This window comes from Vulpes vulpes, chromosome 4 (assembly GCF_048418805.1).
Source record: "Vulpes vulpes isolate BD-2025 chromosome 4, VulVul3, whole genome shotgun sequence".
Taxonomy (NCBI): domain Eukaryota; kingdom Metazoa; phylum Chordata; class Mammalia; order Carnivora; family Canidae; genus Vulpes; species Vulpes vulpes.
In genome coordinates this window covers 48296839-48319659 of record NC_132783.1, presented here as the reverse complement: position 1 = coordinate 48319659, position 22821 = coordinate 48296839, and the positions used below count along the sequence as shown (strand labels likewise).

Genomic DNA, 22821 nt, shown 5'->3' with positions numbered 1-22821 from the left:
TTTAACTTGTAGGTGTTTATACCTGTCACTTGGCCACCAGAAGAATTCTTTTGTTACCAATTAGACTACCCAATCTTTGATAATAGTCCTATTTTAAAAGGCTGTGACATCTAATTACCTGTACCAACTTAGATACCTGAGACTAGCTTTTTTATCTATCAAACATATAAGAAAAGTCATTTGAGCATCCAACTCTAGACCAAATGAGTTCTACACTATTCATATTCTCACTTTGTTTTGCTGGTTTATGATAACTTGATGTAACATTCAGTTACTTAACAAGTTTTATATAATAAATGCAGAATGCTAGAGAAATTATGTTTATTTAGCTCACACAACATCTTTTAATTCCAATTTGGGGTGATTACTATTACATCTTTATGGGACAATTTAGATATCCTATGTAGAGGTGATTTACAGTACCGTGAATAATCAGAATTCTGTGTGGCTCGAGAGTCCTCCTTCTCTCTTCTTTCTTCCATTTACCAATATCATCACAGTTTGACAGAAAGTTTAGTACTGTCTCTTGAAGCTATGTTTATTATTTATTTAACAATAAAAATCTAGGTTCTCTGGACTCTAGCTAGATGGAAACTTCTATTTCATTTTATGGCATTTGCCTCAGTAAAAAAAAAGATGTTTGCAGTCTAATTGAAATGACTATGATGTGTAATGAAAATCAGAACTTCATGGTTATATTCTCATGGAGAAGGAGCATTTACTGTGTGTAACTAAAATTGTATAATGGTGTTCTTGTGTCTGGTGGTTTACTCAGCAATAATTTATTGAGTACTTTACTCTTTTTCATTTTCAGATTCATATATCCTCTATATACCCATGGCATGTGGCTGTCTGCCTTCTGCTTAGACGTTTACCCAGAAATAGTAATCTTATTACTTCGCAAGAAAACCATTTTGTTTCTGGAATGTTCTGAATGTTTTTAAGCCCTTAACTGTGCTGAGAAAAGAAATCTTTCTTTCTGGAACTTGTACCCATTCATCTTAGTTCCTGCCCAGAAGATTATTAGAATTCTGGGTCCTCACTAAGACTTTCTAAATCAGCATCTCTTGTAATCAGTCTCCATAGTCTCTGTACTTCTAAAGAGTATCCAGAGAGATTGTGATCAGCCAAGTGTGGGAATCACTGCTAGTAAAACAGTAATTCTGGTCTACTATTGTATACTCAGTCTTTCCAGCACCATCCATTTTTATTTAGTAGTTGCTTGTATGATATAACTTCTGGGTGTTTTACTATTCTAATTGTGGTTGTTTTTCTGGTACTAAATTATACAGTATTCCTGATATGGTCTAAACATATAGAATAGAATACAATGGAAATAACACTTACCTTAATGTGCTTTTTTTTTTTTTAAATGTAGCCTAAGACTAAAAAAGAAAAAAAAATGTAGCCTAAGACTATATTACTACTTAAAAGCCCAAAGACTGCCACACTGTTAACTTATAGAGATGACATAGCCTTCTAAAACCTCCCTGACTTTATTTTTTTAAGTAAAAAAAAAAATTTAAGTTTTCTTTAAGTAATTTCTATAGTTATTGTAGGGCTGGAACTCATAACCTTGAGATCAAGAGTTGCATGCTCTTTTGACTAGGCCAGCCAAACACCTCACCCTGATTTTATTTTTGTGTTTTGTGGACTCCTTGTCAAACCTTCTAAATTCCATTGAATTTGAATTTCTCCTTGAATTTTTTGGTTTTGAATCTAAATACTGGGTTGTAGACTTATCCCGGAATATTATGTGTATCTTCAAGTCAGTGAAAAGCTTCTAAATCCTTTTTCCACGGCCCAAAATACCATTCTTTTTTATACACTGTTTTTTTGATATACCTCTTAAGTCTGTAAAAAGTTGTTGGAAACAAATATTGAATCAGTTGCAAGAAGTGGAACTTGTGTTAATGCTTTTTATGATTGCAGAATAATTATCAAGTGAAAATTAAGAGATTTTGTGCATGTCATGAAATGCCTAAATACAGTTTCAGATTTGGGAGCAAAGAAAATATACTGAAAACTCCATTTTAATTGGGGCTGGATAATGTCTACTAATTTTTTTTTTTTTTTTGTCTTTTACATTGCTTCAAGGAGAAAAGTTTTTTGCTTTTACCAAATCATTTTGGTAGAGCAGTAAGCCTAATGTCCCTCCTCTTCTTGTTTCTTTCCTTTTCTTTTTTTTTTTTTTAAGATTTTATTTATTTGAGAGAGAGGAAGACAGAGCGCGTGAGCAGGGAAGGGCAGAAGGAGAGGGAGGAAGAAACTGAAGCAGACTCTTCACTGAGTGTAGAGCCCAACTTGGGGCTCAGTCCCACCACTGCAAGATCATGACCTGTGCCAAAACCAAGAGTTAGACACTTAACCAACTGAGCCACCTAGGTGCCCTTGAAAAAATCTTTACTCCTAAAGCTTGCTATAGCTCTTCAGAGAATTCTCAGTAAAAATTTATGTTTCTATTACCTTGGTTTTGTGCTAGAACAATTTTTAGTCCATGAGGTACTGCTGTGATTAAAGAATCTGTTGTAATGAATGTTTCTTACCTCAGTGTTTCTGACCTATTAGGTATTATATGTGAGCACACTGGTCTCTAGTTTTTGTTTCTGTTGAACAGTGTAGCTGGAGAACTCATGGACTAGTTAGAGGGTTTTGTTCCTGAAAAGTTTTCCAACTGAAATAATATTCTAATATTGCTTGGAAGTTGAGGAAATGGCCAGCAGAGAATAATAATGAAGCTAACTTAGTTAATAATAGTAATAATAACTAAGCTAACCAGGTGATTACCAGATAGATTTTCTTGGAAATATATTCTTAATGTTTAACATTTTGAATAGATATTTGCATACTTTGAAGTAATGTTAATATAAAATATTAACCTTTGTTATTTGTTATCTGATCTTTGTTATTTTACATGTAGAAATGGAAGGTTTTGTAAAAGGTAGTGTTATAAATGTTATCTGCTAATTACACATACTTTTAACAATCAAAAAAGAGAACTTCATGTTATCTTCCATTCCTGCCCCACCATATACACACGTACCAACACAGAGAGTCTGTCTGTCTGTCTGTCTGTCTCTCTCTCTCTCACACACACACACATACACACATACAGACACTACATCATGCACTGGTATGTATCATGTATTCATTAACTGTTTCCTGAAAGAATTGAACCTGTGTCAATTACTCTAACATAATTCAAAAGATTTTGAAGTACATTGGTCTCTCATTCAATAGTGTCCAACATTTGGTAGTGATAATTTTTGATGCATACAAGAAAAGTTCTATGTATATCCTAGATTTACCTGTGACTTTTGCTAAGAAAATGTGTCTTCTCTAACAATAATGGCTTTAGTCTTATCGCTGTATTTGAATGACTCTGGGCCCTTACTCTGAAGGGAAGAGGTGGTTTCATTTATTGAAGTGAGAAACAAGGTGAAGATGAAACAGCAGACAAATATGCTTCAAGCATATGCTACCAGGCATACAAAAATCTTGGCCCCCTCCATTCCTTCACTTCTACCCCTGCAGACTTTATACAACTGGGAGCAGTAACATTGCTTAATAAACTTTCCCTAACTGCTGTCAGCAGCCTATCCCCTGCCAAATCCAGTGTTACCCAAAGCTCAGAAACATATGGTGCACCAACTGCACTGAAACAATAATCATTCAGTGTTGCTCCAGTCTCTTTTACCCTTAGTTTAAAAAAGGAAAAAAATACTGGCATTGATGTAAGAACATTTCCTTTTCATTTCTAGCTGCTCTCTGTGATCATGTGTGTGCTTTCTGTGGAGGAAGTGAAACATCTAAAGTAAATCAGTGTTTTGTGACTTAGAGACCAGAGTGCTAGACATGATCTACCAACATTTGGTGCTATCTTGATGAGAGCCAACTTCAAGCCATTTTATTGGTCTAGAAAAATAGACCTGGGACTGCAGGAGAAGGCACCAGAGACCTAGTAGGGGTATTGGTGGTAGTTTTGACCTAAACAAAGAGCTGGAAGGAAAAGGAACCTTGGTTTTTATTTTTTATTTTTTATTTTTTTCTCAACAAATTCTAAGCAGAGTGAATAAAATAATCCTAAATATGGAAACATTTACTTCTTTCGTCTGTTGATGGATCTTGGTTCTAGAAGCCTACAGAGTACAAAGGAAGCTGAGGCCACATTTCCTAATACAGGAATGGAGTGAAGACTTTCCCATGTTCTTTATAAGATGAGAGAAAGTGCACAGCAGAGAAGCACTGAAAGGGAATCAGGGGGTGACAAGCCTGGATTTCCTGGAAACAATACGGCATCTAGTAGTTACAGTTGTATATGTAAGCAATCTGTTCTAAGCAATGATATTTTTAAGGAGACCATACTAGTTGAGTGGAAGCAACTTGTAAATTTAGATTCTTTACAAGTTATTTATTGTCACATACAATGCCCCCCCTTTTTTAATGCCTTTGGCAACCCAGCCAGCCTGGGCTTAGTTTCCTTGTCACTTTCTCCCTAGAATATAAACACCTTTAACTACTTGTCATTCCCTGGAAATGGTAGTGCTTTCATATCATTAGGTCTTTCATGTGGTTTTTGGTTTTGCCTGTAGCACATACATCTCTCCCATTTTGTTTCTGTAAATTTCAACTCCTGTTTTAACTTATATTTAACTCAAATTTTAAAATCACAACTCATATTTGTGATTATTTCTGAGAAACCTTCATGTCATCAAGATATATTAGTCATTCCAGTAATTTATGTTGATAACTTTCTTTTTAAGAAATGGAGAGAGAGAGAGAGAGAGAGAGAGAGAGAGAGAGAGAGAGAGAGAGATGGGGGCAGAGGGGCAGAGGGAGAGAATTTTAATCAGGCTGCATGTCCAGCATGGAGCCCAGAATAGTGCTTGATCTTACAACCCCAAAATCATGACCTGAGCTGAAATCAAGAGTCAGATGTTTAACTGACAGCTACCCAGGCTCCCCTATGTTGATAACTTTTATACATTTCTTTATTAGTCTGTAATGTCCCAGAGTATCCTTTACTTCTGATTGTCCCTTTGCCTAGAATCCATTCCCTCTAGATCTCTGCATGGCTCTCTTACTTCCTTCTGGTTTCTGTTCAAATGTCACTACCCCAGGAAGTCTTCTCTGACTACCTTACCATAACAGAGCATCTCTACTTTCTGTCCCCTTTCTCTGTTGTATTTTCCTAATATAATACTTATTTTTGACATTTTATTTATCTGCATATATATTTGTTGATTCTCTCTTTCCCCCTGACTGAATTTAAGCTCTATGAGGCCAAGGACCTCATTTTGTTCATTGTTGTATCCCCATGCCTAGAACAACTTGGCACAAAATAGACACTTGGCAAGTATTTGTTAAAAGATGGAATAAATGAATACTTGGCTTCCCCATTTGCCTTATAATTCATTCTTATAGTTATTAGCATCTGGTTCATATGTAATCACTCAGTAAATGTATGATAAATGAATGTATAATTCAACATTAAATGCTAGAGGGCTCAGCTCTTAACCAGTAGAAAGAAGATTCTTGTTCTTTAGAATTAAATATTCTAGAATTAAATATATAATTGTATTAATATTCATTCTAAAAGAAAAAATCATGTGGGATCTGAAAATGAAGATAAGCTAGATTCTCTTCTCTCCTAATTAGCTCTGAAACCTAGCCTTTGGAGTTTCTTTTTTTTTTGCCTTTGGAGTTTCTAAGGTTGTTACAGTTTCAGGTTTTTGAAAGGTAGTTATGTTTGCCATTTTAATGTGTTGTAATAGAGAAATAATAGTATTTATGAAGCAATTAGAAATAATACAAAAATTATTTTAATGCCAAAGTGAGTAATGGATACTAATTGTAATGACTGCTTAGGCTAATGAGAGATGGTAGCCTGTGTAAATATTTATTATGGTTTAGAGTTGAAAGAGACCCTAGGACATTTGGTCCAGCTGTTCCTCCGAGTGGAATGAGGCTGGAGATATGAATGGTTTGCCCAAGGTCACAGGATTTATTCGTGGTAGAGTTAAAGTTACCCTCAGGTTTCTTTTGTAATACTAAGAGTTGTAAGAGTATGGATAACACATATTCATGCATAGTTTGCAGAATTATAAATAGTTGCAAATATTCTTGCTGGCATTCTAGTGTCATGGATCAAAAATTTAAATGTACATACCTTTTTAGGAATGATTCCTAAAGAAAAAGTCAGATCTTTATGTCAAAATAAATTGATAATATTATTCATCGTTTTATGTGTAACATAAAAGCAAAGAAAATTGGAAATAAAATAAATTACTAAACAATAGTCAGTTGGCTAAATGCCATTTATTTCCAGTATGATAATTCATTAAATGTTTATTGTGTGTTATTTTTTTATTTTTATTTTTTTAAAGATTTATTTATTTATTTATTTAGAGAGAGAGTGAGGCAGAGACACAGGCAGAGGAAGAAGCAGGCTCCATGCAGGAAGCCCGATGTGGGACTCGATCCCAGGTCTCCAGGATCACACCCCAGGCTGCAGGCAGCGCTAAACCGCTGCGCCACTAGGGCTGCCCTATTGTGTGTTATTTTTAAGTCCTGTATGATATATTTAAAGAGACATTAAAGATACAGTCATTGCCTAGAAGAAAATCCTTCTGGTCTGCAGACCAGCAAACTGTTGGTTACAGATTGAGATGAAATAAGGACAGAAATGAAGAATAAGTATTTAGAAACTTTTGTAGTTTGACAGTAATTTTATAGTTTGTCTATTGAATCTGATGATAAGAAATTTGGTCTTATATTTTGTATGGTTTCTTTACATTTTGTTTTCCAGTAATATATCTTTATTATAGATTACAGAAAAATTGGTATAAGGCAGATTGGGGGAAAACGTTTTCCTCAAAGATAGTGTCTTTCACCACAGATCATTTGAGGAGTACCACTTTATGGAAAGTTACATACACATGTGACAAGTTAAATAGTAGATGAGGGATAGGGCTATTCCAGTTCTTTATACCTTTCTCTGAATTTAGTATCAAATGCAGTGCCTTAATGGAATAGGCCCTTATTAAATATTAGTGATTTACATTATGAAGATTATAGGAATTTTTAAAAAGTGAGTCCTTGCTTTAATACTTACCTGCCATTAGCATGTGAAGTCATAATTTTGTACCACATTAAGTAAATATTAACTCTACTTTGAATTCTTTTTCTTTCTGCTTTGAATTCTTAAGTTTTCACGATGCTAATGCATTTTGTTTTGTTTTGAAACATCTTTAGCTTGTGGGTTTTGAAGGGCTGGTGAATTTTTTCCCTCTCATAAAAGTATGCTACCACTGGTAGTTTAGGAACCACACTTTGAGAAACACTGTTCTAAGATTTCATTAAATCATTCATTCTTAACATTTTTTTTTGTCATAGATGCCTTTGAGAATTTGGGGAAAGCTATGAACTTACTTAATGGAAAATACATGTATAGTTGTATACAATTTGCATATAATTTTAGGGAATTCATCTCATACTAGTAAGGAGGGAAGGTTGAATTTCAGCGTTAATCTGTTCTTAGGTAAACTAGAGTTGACCGATTCATTTTTAACCTTTATAGTTACCTGTGACATTTATTACCATTTTCCTTATTATTATAAAGTGGACTATATAGAAACACAAATTTCTCTGTAATTAACAAATTTGTTTGATTTAGAGATGTTTGTATGTGTTTTTTTTTTTTTTTAAATTAAACCACCGTACTTTCACGTTACTGGTAGAATTAATTATATTCACACATTAACTACAAAGCACATTAAATATCTGGGCTTAAACACGTATGGATTAGCTATAAAATAAAACTGTTATGTGGTGTTTTAATAGTGAATTACAATTTAAGAAGGCATGTTTCTATTTTATTAGGATGCTGATAAAGAAGAATAAAGACATTATTTCAGTAAAGAAGGACTCATCATGGAAAAGAGATTTAGAGTCTAGAACAAACAACTTTTTTTTTTTTTTTAGATTTTACTATTTATTTGAGAGAGACAGAGATAGCTAGTGAGAAAGCACAAGCAGGGAGGACAGGGTGAAGCAGGCTTCCTGCTGAGCAGGTTGCCCAATGCAGGGCTCCATCCCAGGACCCCAAGAAGACAACCTGAGTCGAAGGCAGACACTTAACTGACTGAGCTATCCAGGTGCCCCTAGAACAAACAGTATTAACAAGCCTTGTGTTTGAACTAGGTAGCTCAGAGGCTACATAAGGAAAGAGAAGGCATAATCACCCTCTTATTTTGCTTTGGTTTTGTGAGGCATAATGACACATACTTTGAGGTATTCTCTTCATTGCTACCAAATAAGGTGTATTCTCAGACTTTTGGGTAAAATTGATTACAGTTTGAACCATAGTTAAAATAAGGCCCATAGTTAAAGTAACCACTACTCACATGGGTCAGGAGTTTACATATTTACTCACGGAGAGACATCAGTGATTGTTTTATGTTACCATTCTAATATACAAAAGCCAGATCATTTTTTTCCCCACAGGAAAGAGTATTAAAATGAATCCAAAGTAGCCTCAAATTTTAAAGGGGCATACATGTTCACATTAAACATCCAAGGCAGAGATTCGCTTTTTATATGTAGTTGAGTAGCATCTACAGGCTGATTGAAGTGCCAACACTATCTAAGAATAGATAATGCATGACAAAACAACTTTATATTGTAAGGCAGATTAACAAGTACTGGAGTGATGGTAAATATATTAGGATTTGATAAAAAGACTTAAAGGATACGTTTGAGAAAAATTTAGTACTTTTCAAATATTCTTTACTTCTCACTTTAATGGTTAAAAACTCTGCTACTTTTGTTTATTTGTGATATTTGGTTGACGATTAAGTAATACTCATTGTCAGGAAAACAAGTTCTGTGAGTTCCCTATTTTGGAATAATTCTCATACATTCTTATGTTTTTTTGAGGGGTAGCAGTGCAAAAGCCACATCCGTGGTATTCTGGGAAGTATGTGAGAGATAAATACCTGGAGACTTGCAACCAGAGACTCGTAAGCCTGGATTTAAATGTTTTAACCTACAATAGGTGCTAGAAAGTATGTTTTTAAAGCAAAATTAAAGATTTCCCAATACTTAGGAGTTTTTCAAAATAAGACTTTCCTTAGTGCTTTTCTCTGCTTCCAGAAAATCCTATTGGTTAGATTGATACAATTTTATTAGTATATTTATCCAAATTTTGGTAAATCACTGTTAGAAAAATAGCATCTTTTATTTTCCCATGGTTTAGTTCCCAGGGTTTTCGGACATGGGAAACTTCTGGTAGTGTTTCTTTCTATAGCTGTCATATTTATATATTCCTTTTTTACATTTAATAAGTCTGAGGGCATTCTTGTCATACCCATGGTGTTAGGGTCATACATTTCCAAGCATTCCATATTTGTTGAAAATATGCAGAGGTTGAAAACTTGCATGTTGGTTGTGGTGCATGATATAGGTACCTGTCTCCTGCTTGTTGCCCATAGAATATAACAGGATAACTACCAAAGTAATTTTTTGAACCAGCATAAATTGTTCATAATAAACATCTGATTATTGAAATGGTGTTATCTATTTTATAAAGTGATCTCTGTAATATACTTGGTCATATATATCTTCAGTAAATCGTTTCTATTGCTGACATCTATTTTCTGAGGTTTGTAACTGCTGGCTTATTTCCAAGGAAAGGCTCATGTAGGTTTTTGTATGTATATTGGGAATTCCCTATGATTTGGAAGGATACGTTTCATTAGAGAATTCTAAGACAGTGTTGCAGTCACTACTGTGGTTAGACATTTTGCCTCTTTTTGAGAAAGCTTAGGGCAATATAGTAGCTATATTAAATGCTCTTTTTTTTTTTTAAAGAGATAGGGTGAGGTGAGGCAGAGGAAGGTGGAGAAAGAGAGAGAGAGAGAGAGAACCCTAACCAGCTCCATGCCCAGTGCAGAGCCCAAAGCAGGGCTCAGTTTTAAAACTCTGAGATCATGACTTGACCGAAATCAAGAATTGGCCACATAACCAACTAAGTCACCCCAGTGCCCCTAAATGCTCATTTTTAAGAGAAATCTTAGGCAGTTAAATTTATTTAAATGATATCCACCATATTGGATTTTAATTTTTAAAAGTGAGAGCTCTATAATGATTTCATTTATTTTGTTTTTTTGCTATGCATTCTGTGATTATTTTGTTTCTGTGTTATGCTTGCTTTCAAGAGGTAATAGCTACAGGAAAGGGTTAGTCTAACAGGTGTATCTCTAACTTCTGATGAATCCCAAATAGCATACTTCTTTGTGGTTAAGATAAGTGTTCTATTTAGTGCATTTTTTGAGATTTTTGTTTAAGTGGCATGCTCTGAGATACTTATATTTTTAATGCAATTTTATAAAGATGTAGTGCTACTTTTCTCTCATGTTAAAAAGTTTTAAGAAGAGGGGTGCTTGGTGGCTCAGTTGATTAAGTGTCTGACTTCAATTCAGAGTCCTGGGATTGAGCCCTATGTCAGGCTGCTTGTCCCTCTGTCCCTCCCCACACTTGTGCATGTGCTCCCTCTCTCAAATAAAATGTATATATATATTTTTAAAAAAGTTTTAAGAAGAAATGCTTCTGGAACCACACATTTGCATGGAGGCTAAGCATTTAGGAGAAGTTTAGTTATAAATTTTATTTGAGTACAATAAAGTTAATGACACGTTTAATGGTACACATTAGTATTACTGTGAGTTAATTGGCTCTAAATCATAGTTATTAATAGTCATTAGGTTATTTTATTCAACTCAAAGTATAAAATCTCCCATAATTAATTCTTATTTTGATGTTCTGTTCACTTTAAATATTATCTTATGCATGTGCCCCTGGATGTACAATAGACCCAGAGATAAGGCCTAGATCTAGTTTACCAAACCTCAGATACTTCATGGCCCTTTCTTCTCTCATAATCGTGGTTTCCTATTCTACTCTCTGTGCCAGTGCCCTTTTTCGTTCCTTTTGCTGTGTGTTTTCTTTCCTTCCTGTCATTTGTTAACCCCCATTTCAAGGCTTCTTCCCCAATATTATCTTATTGATTCTTATTCTTTGTGCTCTTGGTACAATGGCAACACCTGATCTGGGAAGCAGTCATGTGAGATCACCATCCTCTGAGAATGGAGTTTGGAAAATTCAGAATTTGATAGTGGTAAGCAGAGAAAGAGAACATGGCAAGCTGGTTCTGATCCTGTGATGTATCTAGCTCTCTTGCTGTATAAAGGAAAACTTTAAGCTTAGAGAAGCTAAAGGAATAGAGTGAATGAAGAAAGGATATTTTGTCTTTACTTATGGAGGAAAAGAGAAGCCAGAAGGTCTGACTGATCAGTTTGAAAAGCTGTCTTCTCTGCCCTGTATGTCCTTGAAACAGGCGTCCAGCCTATGTGAATTGGTGGCATGGTATAATAATGATAATAGTGAACATTTATCTTGCATTGTGCGGTATGTACTATGCTAGTGTTTTATTTATCTGCTTGAATGTTCTGTGAGGCAGGTGGAATAGTAGTCTTCTTTTTAATGAGAGATAAACGAAGCTTACAGAGGTCTAATAAATTCATGTCACAGAACCAATAAATGGCCGAACATGAATATGAACTCATGTTTGCCTGATAACAAAGCCTGTGCTCTATACTGTGTTCTTATTTGCTGTATGGACATAGGCAGTCCCTTTGAAGCTCACTTTTTCTATCTGTAACATGGACTAAAACTACCTGATAATGGCTAAGAAAGATAAAGGGTATCTCATAGTTGCTTGTTTACTATTGTTGCTCAGTAAATAGTCCTAATTACTTTTTCTGGGTCATTTGTTTCTCAGGATAGAAAAATACATGAGAAGAGCTTCTCCTCTAAAATGAGTGAAGATACTTTATCTTTGGGTATTTCCTGGTTAAAGTAAGATGGAGAATGCCCAAGCTGGTGGTGCCTTTCATCCTTTCCCATAACTATACACTATACACACACACACACACACACACACACACACACACAGAGTCTACCCATCTGCTTACTGAAGACTGGACTTCCTTTTCAAGAGAAAACTTCCTGTCATCTGTAATTGCAGATAAAGGGTTAAAATGAATCCATAGAGGTTTTAGTCCAAGTATAGGTGATTGATAGTAGAGCCTGTTTCATCTTGATTAATAAGGAGGCTCAGTAGAGATACCATTCTCTTGAAGAGGATATAGTTGTCCTGATTTACCTTCATTTCTGCATCTGTAAACAGAAGCTCAGAAGTAGTTCCAACATGTACAGCCACGTACGCTTGCAACTTGAGACCGCAAAGCAGTGTTTTTATTTTTTATTTTTTTATTTTTATTTTTTTGAAAGTGGTGTTTTTAAAGAAACATATAGCTACAATTAAGTTTAAGGAATATTGGACAACAGTAATAAAAAGTACATCTCAGGATCAAAGGGGAAGCATTTGCTTGTGATTAGTTTGATTTATGCTGAGCTTGACACAGGAGCCTCCCACTACTGCTTTCTTCTTACACATTGTACATTTATGAAATACACATACACTTATGACTGTCATATAATATGTACAAGATTTACTGATGACAGAAAGATTATTCTTTCAAATGAATGCAAGCTATTCAGACTTGGAAAAACAAAGAAAAAATGAACTGTGCAAATAATGAGTGACCTTGTAGTTTTTCCTTAGCTGCTAACAATTCATAATAATGTGACATCCTACCCAATTTAGGGGGGAAGAAAAACATTTATCTTTCTAATGAGTGGATGGCTTGAGGAGGTGGTTCTCGGGTAAATGAAGCTCATAGGATTTAACAAGTGTTAAATTTGTTTCTGTGCATTGGGCCTTTCCCACTATACATATTATACATACAGCATTAGTTCAGGCTCTTCATGGTCTTTAAATTGTGTGAATAGAAAAACCTAAGTATCACATACTAAAGATGGTTAGAGATTTAGAAAAGATGTTAATATTAAAAACGCAAGATGATTAGTATTACTGTCCTCAAAAAACTATAGACAAAAAGGAATTTGTTTGACAGTTTAAATAATATGAAAGATTGGATAGATGGTGATGGACATTTGTTTCCATTTCTTTTTTTTTTTTAAGACTTTATTTATTTATTCACAAGAGACACAGGGAGAGGCAGAGACAGAAGCAGAGGGAGAAGCAGGCTCCATGCAGGGAGCCTGACGTGGGACTTGATCCCGGGTCCCCAGAATCACGGCCTGGGCTGAAGGCGGTGCCAAACCACTGAGCCACCCGGGCTGCCCTCCATTTCTGATCATTGAGAAAAAGTTGTGATTAATAAATACAATTAAGCTCTTGTTTATTTATTTATGATAGAGAGAGAGGATGAGCTAGGGGCAGAGAGGGGCAGGGGGATAGAGAGAGAATCTTAACCAGGTCCATGGTCCTGAGATCATGACCAGAACTGAAATCAAGAGTTCGATGCTGAACTGACTGAGCCACCCAGCTGCCCCATAATCAAGTTCTTCCTAACACTTGTTAGATAAGGATATTAAGAAGATTGTGATATTTCTTTGAAGATCCTGGGAAAGATATATCACTAACTATTATCCAAAATGAATTTACTTTGTTCTATTAGAAATGTGGTTTGAGTTTTGACCTTACTTAGATCAGTTCAGCCTAATTCATCAAAGATTCTCATATTCAGATTAGATCCATTTTTCTCTTTGGTGAATTAAATATATTCTACTAGAATTTAGCATAGTAAACTGATGTGTGATATATTGATTTCTTATTTACTATAGTTTAAATAGATATTTTTCTAATATCTACAATATTCAAGGCTCTTGGAGAAGAACAAATTCTAAAACATGATCTCTGACTGTAACAAGTTATAGATGATTCATAATTCAGGCTTTAGCTTTTTTCTAAATTGTAGGAAGCAAGAAGATATTTGAAGTTTTTTCACCCTCTTTTATAAATAGTTGACATGATTGGGACTCTCCAGTATGAAGTGGTAATAGGGCCACCATTATGGAAATGTGAAGATTGAGGAAAAGGGGAGGAATATGAAGAGTTTGATGGTAGGGAGGTCTTTAGGAAACTCTTGTAGGTAGTAGGCAAAGTCAAGGTGACAGATGTTCAGAGTTTGGACAAGTATGGGAAAGGAATGGAAGGATAGGCACAATTTGGTAATTTCCCTAGATGGTAGAAGCAGAATTCACAGGGGCTATAGGGTTTCTATGTTCCACCATTTAAAAATAAGGGTGGCAGTTAGAGTAAAAGCATTCCAAAAGGGATAGATACTTCTAAGAAGTTGGATTTGAACATCTTGAGATCATGGGATTTTAGAATCTAGTAGGCAGCTGGAACATAGGAGTAAGAAAAGTTTTACCTAGTTGTGACATTGGATTTGATCAGATTGTTTTCTTTCTACATTGTTCATTATCTTTATATTACTACTGGTTGAGAGTATTTAAATTGCTTTTGTTGAGTACATTTAGAGGAAATGTGCATAGGTTTCAGTGTTTCTATTTTAAGGCTACCTTATGTGAGAAATTGTGAGGTAATTTAGCTGTGTTCTATTTCTGGTTGTCTCTATCTATCTATCTCTATTTATTTTAGTGCTTGACTTCCTTTCTTGGCTAAAATAAAATCTAGGATAAATTATTTGATAGCTTCTCTCATTACCAGGATTCAAATTTCAATTCATTTGCTCAGTTTGGAAGGGAATAGATTTTCCTTTGCTCAACCAATGAAATCGTTCAAACTTAACTCTTCTTTTAGGATTAGATCTATACCTTTGTGCACATAGCCCATAGGTAAACTTTTATTTTGTTTTTTAAAGATTTATTTATTTGAGAGAGAAAGTGAGCAGGGGGAGGGGCAGAGGGAGAATCTCAAACAGACTCCCCACTGAGAATGGACCCTGGCAAGGGGCTCCGTCCCAGGACCCGGGGATCAGGACCTGAGCTGAAACCGAAGAGTTGAATGCTCAACTGACTGAGCTACGCAGGTACCCCAGATAGATAAACTTTTAAAACTGGAAGGGACCTTTAAGATAATTTAGTATAGCCTGTACATTTCTCAGGTTAATAATCTGAAGTCAAGGAAATAATAGTTAATGTCTATTGAGCTCTTACCTCACACAATCATTATAACATCCTTATAAATAAGTCCCATTTATAAAATCCAGCACTGCTGGATTTTAGGAACAGTTCTCTTTGTAAATATCCTTCACAATTTTAACAGTTTAGTTCGGTGCATTTGGGAAGGACAGTTCATATTCTGCTATTAAGTGGTTTCTTTATATTTAAAGTCATAAAAAGAAATACTGCTTATTAAAAGACAGTTCACCTGTTACTTAATGTAGTAAAACTGTATCCCTTAATGTAGTTATACTGTTTTTAAAGACTTTTTCCCTACCCCCCACAGCTTTCATATTTTAATAAATATATCTGCCTTTATAGTATTTTAAAATATGCTTAATAAAGTTCTATTTTATTTTTTTCTTCATCCTGTGATTCTGAAATCTAGTCCATTTAATTTTTGTTGAATTTTGGAAGTACTTTGTCAATCATATGATATATAATAAAAGGTGTGTATATGTGTACATGTATGCATATATGATATAACTATATTGATAAGTTTGCCGTGAGTTAAATTTTGATCTGTTTTGTTACTCTGGAAATTTTGTTTAGTGTCCACATTCTAATTTTTTTACTCTTAAATCTCTTGGCAGCAGCTGAGAGGATTATTTCTATTAGTGTAAAGATGAAAACAAAATCATGATACACTATGTATGTGATAGAGAATATTTCATTTGAAAGTTTTAGAATCTTTTTTAACACTTCATGTCTGTGAGGTTTTATATAGCTTTGCTCAAGTATTTTTTCTTACTAATTTCAAGAATTTAGTCACTTGATAGTTGTGTTTTAAAATGGAATAAATTTCTAATTATGTAAAATTTTAGTTTTTCCTAATATCACAATTTATTTTATTTAATTTATTTTTTAATGAAGTAAGCTCCATACCCAGCATGGGGCTCGAACTCACAATCCTGAGATCAAGAGTTGCATGCTCTACCGACTGAGCCAGCTAGGTGCCCCCCCCCTAATTTCATAATTTAAAACAAACCATTGCCACTATTAAATAATAAATACATGGGATACCTGGATGGCTCAGTGGTTGAGTGTCTGTCTTTGGCTCAGGGTGTGATCCTGGAGTTCTGGGATCAAGTCCCAGGTTGGGCTCCCTGCATGGAGCCTGCTTCTCCCTCTGCCTGTGTGTCTGCCTCTCTCTCTGTGTCTCTCATGAATAAATAAATGAAATCTTTAAATAATAATAATAATAATAATAATAATAATAATAATAATAATAAATATGTGGCATTCATTCATTCAGTATATATTCCATGAAGGTCTGTAGTATGCTAGGCACACTTGTAGCATTAGGGTAAAGTAGAGAGGAGCACAGACATGGGCCCTTTCTCAATGAATCTAACCTTCACTACTATTTTCTTGATTTTAGATCCAGATACTTGTTCTCGTATACTAATATTGGTCTGTCTCGATCATTATTTTTAAGGAAAGGGTTTGACAGCTGATGATAATCAAAACCTAACCTAAGTGAACATATGCTATTATATTTATTGCTTTGCTTCCAAGTTGTGAATTCCAGTACTTGGTTCTTGTTTAATTTGCTGAGGGATATAATCAGGAGGTAATTTTAGCACAATGTTCTCTAAAATATTTAGGGTTTTTTTTTTTCATTTTTTTTTTAAGATTTTATTTATTTATTCATGAGAGACAAGAAAGAGAGAGAGAGAGAGGCAGAGACACAGGCAGAGGGAGAAGCAGGCTCCCTGTGGGGAGCCTGATGTGGGACTCGATCCCGGGACTCCAGGTTCACGCCCTGGGCCGAAGGCAGACACCCAACTGCTGAGCCACTCGGGCATCCCTTTTTTTTTTTCATTTTTTAAAAAATTGTGGTAATCATAAAAGTTAATCATTTTAACCATTTTTAAGTGTACAATTCACTTGCAATAAGTACAGTTACAGTGTTGTACAACCATCACTGCTGTCCACTTCCAGAATTTTTTCATCATTCCAAAGAGAAACTGTATAAAATCTTTTAGTATTTGAGGAATATTGGTTATTTTCTTTCTTTCTTTTTTTTGGGTGAAGTCTCACCTGTGTTCTAACAATCCAATATTCAGTGTTACCTACTTGTACTTACTGAATTCCTAGCTTATCATTTGAATTAGAATGGTTTCTTTTGTTTTTTTTTTTTTAATTTTTATTTACTTATGATAGTCACAGAGAGAGAGAGAGAGGCAGAGACACAGGCAGAGGGAGAAGCAGGCTCCATGCACCAGGAGCCCGATGTGGGATTAGATCCCGGGTCTCCAGGATCGCGCCCTGGGCCAAAGGCAGGCGCCAAACCGCTGCGCCACCCAGGGATCCCTAGAATGGTTTCTTTTGATTTGTACTTTTTCCGTGTTTCTAGGTATGTGTTAAAATTACATCATCTTTCATTTTACTATTATTTTATATTTGCTTCTTTTGGAGCAATGAAATAGATACACATGAACTTTTAAGGAGATCAAACTAAGTTATGTGAAGACATAGAAAAGTTTTTAGAGAAGAGAGGAAAGATTGGAGATTGTGATACACAAAAAAGTCTGACAGTCTCAGACACAACTGTCTTCCATTCTCTCCTACTAAATGTCTTGAGCAGGAAGCACATCTAATGTAAAATATGTTTGGGCCTGTGATCTAAAAGAATTCAGGACCCCAAACACTTGGTAGGAATTGGGCTTAACGGGAAGGATTGTTCAATAGATCCTCTGTAATATTCTTTGTGCTAAAACAAAAATACAGTTGTTTAAAGAATTTTACAGATTCTAAAATGTAATTTCCTTGGTTACTTCTCTTCCTCATTCATAACAATCTCACGCTACTGTTACACAATAAAAGAATGGAGAAATTACCAGGGAACTTTTTCAGAAAATTCTTTTAGTTTTTTAGAGAGCAAATAAGAATTTAAGGAAATAAACATGAAAGTCACTTGAATTTTGACTTTACTTGTTAAACCAAGATGACTTTTTATTATTTTGTCTAAAAGTATATTAATACACTTGATACAGCAGAAGCATAATTTTCATCTGTGTTTGTTATTCTCTGTTTTCTAAAGAGTGACACTCCTAATGAAATGTATTTATTACAGCTGAAAGATGGCGGCAAAGCATCCCAGGCAAATGTAAGAATAGGCGATGTGGTTCTCAGCATTGATGGAATAAGTGCACATGGAATGACTCATCTTGAAGCCCAGAACAAGATTAAGGGTTGTACAGGCTCTTTGAATATGACTCTGCAAAGGTAACTTGCATTTTGTTTGCCTCTGAGAGAGAAACAATGCTGAGGAGTGTGTTTTTGTGTATCTGATTTGTCTTGTTAATTAAGAAGTTTCTACTACCATTGTTTCAGGTAGATAAATAAAAAATGAAATGGCTTTTAAATGGAGTAATTGAGCAGTATGAAAAACTGGTGAAACCTATGGATTATTTCCGCATAAAAAGACATGCATTCATGTACTCATACAAATTATATATATAATTTTAGAAAAATCTAAGAATTCCTGAGATGTCTCAATACAGTGCAGGCTAAAAATTCTTATAATAGGGTAAAACCCTTGGCTTTAATATTCTGGGTAGTATATTAGAGGGTATTCTTTTAAGATAATTTTGGCTTTTCTTAGTATGTCTTTTGCCCTTTTTTTTCCTGGGTTGAAAAATGTAATTTTAATATACTCATTTGAAATACAGATTTTCTGAATTTACTGTTTTTGTTTTTTAAAGTTACTCTAGCCTCAGTTGTAGCATAGCTAATCATCTCATTGACTATACTGTATCAGGCATTTTGAGCATTTCAGCATTTCACTTGCCTTGAAATCATGTGGATTGCTTGCTAAAAATACTGTTAGAAATCAAAAGTTATCTGAAAGGACCAAGAAGTATATTTTAGTAAGTTCCCTATGATTATTATGAATTATAATGTTATAATTACTGCAGTATCTTGGGCCAAGGGGGGAAGGGAGGTGAAAGGGAGTGGGGAGAGGGTGTCTCACTGATAGCTCTCAACCTTTAAGGTTTATAAGGCAAGTATCTATCATTTATCAGCTGGGTATGGAAGGCTTTAAATAAGTCTTGTTTTTGATGATTGCAAAAGTGTTCTATTTCTATAAAATCTGGAAAACACCATTTCCCCCCCAAAATATCCTGGAGGCTTCTGTAAGTTATTGTGTATTTTGTTAATTTTTAAGAGGGGGATAACATATGTAGTACCAAATGTATTTGGCTATGGAACCTTTTTTTTTTTTCTTGGAGCCTCTCCTGGGACTATTTAAAAGATATATACAGGGTAAGCTATATGTACTTGTCTGGAAGAGTGTCAATTTGGTCTTAAAATGGAGTAGGAGAAAGTTTTATGAACTTAGACTTACAGAATTACTTTGATGTAAGCAGCCCCTCCCACCCTCCCCCTTTTTTTTGTGTGTGGGAGAAATTCCTATCAGTGGGACTGTTTGTTCAAAGGTTATTTGTATTTAAATTTTGATAGCTGTTAGATATACATTTTAATGCATATAAAGTAGTCAATAAGAAAAAAATAACCTTACTAAAAAGTTCTGTTTTTTTAATGTCCATTATGTTCTAAGTACTGAGACTTTTAACACAAAATTATTGTTACTAACTAAATGAAAAGTAGTCATTTTTATTTATAGTCGTTTTTACTAAATATGAATTTTGAAAGGGTACCATGAAGTCAAGAAGCGTAATTTGAGATATTAACAAAATAAAATAAATATAGATGATGACGATGGGCTGTTTCTCAAATCCTAAAGTTGAGAGTTTATTTAAAGTATAAGCTCTTTTGCTGGGTTGTGTATCATTTCTTTCATATCAGCATACCTATTTTCACATTGTGCTGCACATGTTATGACCCAGGACCCAGTATCTTATTTTCTTTTGAAAATACTTCTGGGTCCCATAAGAACAGATGAAAACCAGATGTTACCTTGTTTGCATGCATTTCCAATTTAAGTAATCTTTTACTCACCTTCATAAAGATTCTTTTAAGCTACCTGACTATGGGATTTAACAAACCAAGTCATTTTATATATTTGGAGATACTGCTTAATCTTCAGTATTTCTGAATATAGATATTCAGGGCCCAAAACATGAGAACAAATTTAAGAGTTGTTATTATTGTTGTTATTCATTGTAATTCTCAACTTTTGAATACTTCTTGTGTTAAATAATGTCAACCTGAAAAGAGATTTGCATTTATTTATTTTAATTTCTTTTAAAAGATTTTATTTATTCATGAGAGACACAGAGAGAGAGGCAGAGACATAGGCCAAGGGAAAAGCAGGCTCCCCATGGGGAGACCAATGTGGGACTCGATCCCAGGACCCCAGGATCACGACCTGAGCCAAAGGCAGATGCTCAACTATTGAGCCACCCAGGTGCCCCTGAGATTTGTATTTAAAAGAATTTATGGTATAACATTGACAGTCACTACTGGGGCACCTAGGTGGCTTAGTCCATTAAGCATCGACTCTTGATTTCAGCTCAGGTCATGATCAGGTCATGAGATCAGACCCCTCATCATATTCCAGTCCTGTATTGTAGTCTGCTGTGTGTGGAGCCTGCTTAAGATTCTGTTCTTCCCTTTACCTCTTGTCTCCCCTGCTTGCTCACGCATTCTCTCTCTCTCTCAAAACAAACAAACAAACAAAACAAAACAAAACAAAAAACCCAAAACATTAACAGTACTATTGAAGAAATATTTTTTGCCTTTTAAGGAAAGAACAAAGTTGTGAAGAGTTAGCTTCAATCTTTCCCTATACTAAGTCCCTTCTTTTCCTAAGTTGTAATATCAAAGCAAATATTTTTTCCCACTGATTTCTAAATTTGACAACAGCATCCTTAATTGATTTCCTGTCTCCTTACCCTCTTTATTCCATCTGTTACCAACCAGACTGTTTTGTATTCTCCTTCCAAACTGAATGACCTACAACAGTACTTGTGCTATGTAACTCTTTTCTTCATAAACATGTACTTTTCTTTGTGAATATGTAGTACGTTCCTTTACAGACTTGTCATAGTCCAGTTTCCCTAGAAACAGAACCTGAGGTAGAAATCGTGTACAAGTAATATATCAAGAGAGGTCTTTGAAATGTTACAATGAAGTGGGTGAAGGAGGATTAAGAAGAAGAAGCAACTGAGATGAGCAAGGATGTGGTTTCAGGGGTTATCTAGCCTCAGCTTGATCCAGGAGGTAACTTGGGGACAAAATTGTGCCATAGAGTCTGTCTTGCCTTGAGGCAAGGGAACAAGGCTTTTTCCCCCTCTCTCTTGGATTTGTTAGTCATTGGCCACCAGTTTTCCTGGAAATGGATGTGTGTGGGTGTGTGTGCGTGTGCATGCAGGGTGGGGGGTAGGAAATGGTTTCTCTTGTTTACACAGAAAGTTGCTGGTGTGAACCGTTAGCATTTCATAAGTTGGCTGTACCAAACTGGTAGAAGGGTTCCAGGGCACTCAGACTGGGTACAGCATGTGCTATGAGATTCCATCCAGACTTGAGTCCATTTGCTCAGAGGATTAGGTTCTTTGTGATCTAGACTCAAATTGTCCTCCCCAGATCAGACTACTCACAGTGAGTAACATCATTTTACTTAAGATAGGTTTCTTACTGTCCCTCACCTGCCTGGCTGTCCTCTTAAAAAATTCACTTCATCTGAGATGCCAGCTTACCTCTTCACTGCTGACCCATGCCTCTATATCCACAAAGCCCATGTTGAGCCTCTGTATCCACAAAGCCCATGTTGAACCTCATCATCTACCCATAGTCCTTTCTTACTTTTGCAATACATTCATTTTTTTTTCTTCTCTGAACTCGTATGACAAGTTTATACCATTTGATTCAGCATTTAATTATATGCTAGGTGTATAACCAGGAATAACAAGGCACATTCCATGAATCATACAAATAAACCTAATTAGTTAATAGTCATACTTAATATTGTCTATGTATTTAAGTAATTACTCCATGTATATTAGTTCTGCTTCTCCAGCTAGAATACTTGAAAGCAAAGACCATGTTTTTTGTACCATCTGTATTTAACAACATCTTGCATAGTTTTGTGTTCTTAATGTTTAATTAATCTTTGATGGATACCAGAATTAATTCCTAAACTTGGAATCATTTATTTATTCCATAAGTAATTTTTGAGCCTTTACTATATGCCAAGTACTGTTAGAGATGCTGGAGACATGCAGTGAGCAAAACAGACAAAAATCTCTGCCTCACAGTGCTGACCTTTTAGTGAGCAGAGATAGACAATAAAGAAGTAAGTAAAAGCATATATTATATCACATGATGGTAAGTGTTACTGGGGAAAAATAGAGTGTGTAAGGGAGATAGGGAGTGCAAGGGTGGGGAATTGCAAGTTAGAATAGAGTGGTTAGGAAAGCTTCAGTGAGAAAGTTATTGGATGTGTAAGTCATGTGTGTCCTAGGCAAAGGGAAGAAATGGTACAGCGGCCTTGTCAGGGAGTCTAGTATGCCAGAAGCAGAGGGAATGAAGGCAGTGTCTGTGAGGGTAAGAGGTGGGATCCGAGAGGCAGCAGGAAGTGGCTTGAGATGGGCCTTGTGGGTCACTGTAATGTTTGTAACCAAATTTAAGTCTTCCTGGACCTAAAAAAATTGTGAGAAAGACTTAAAGAGTTGTAGCTGCCTGGCCAGATCTACAGCAGGTTCTGGGAGAGAAACAACTTCATTATTGAAAGGTTGG

The 22821-nt window shown here is 35.2% G+C and overlaps 1 protein-coding gene across 24 annotated transcripts in view; it reads left to right on the top strand.

The window, feature by feature from the left end:
* The window catches only part of PDLIM5 (PDZ and LIM domain 5), a 212063-nt gene that overhangs the window by 55578 nt on the left and 133664 nt on the right, over positions 1-22821 (top strand). For all 24 annotated transcript variants that reach the window (XM_072755634.1, XM_072755633.1, XM_072755631.1 and 21 more), the window contains exon 3: positions 18194-18345. In XM_072755634.1, the coding sequence (XP_072611735.1) occupies positions 18194-18345 (152 nt within the window). The remainder of the gene's footprint in view (positions 1-18193; positions 18346-22821) is intronic.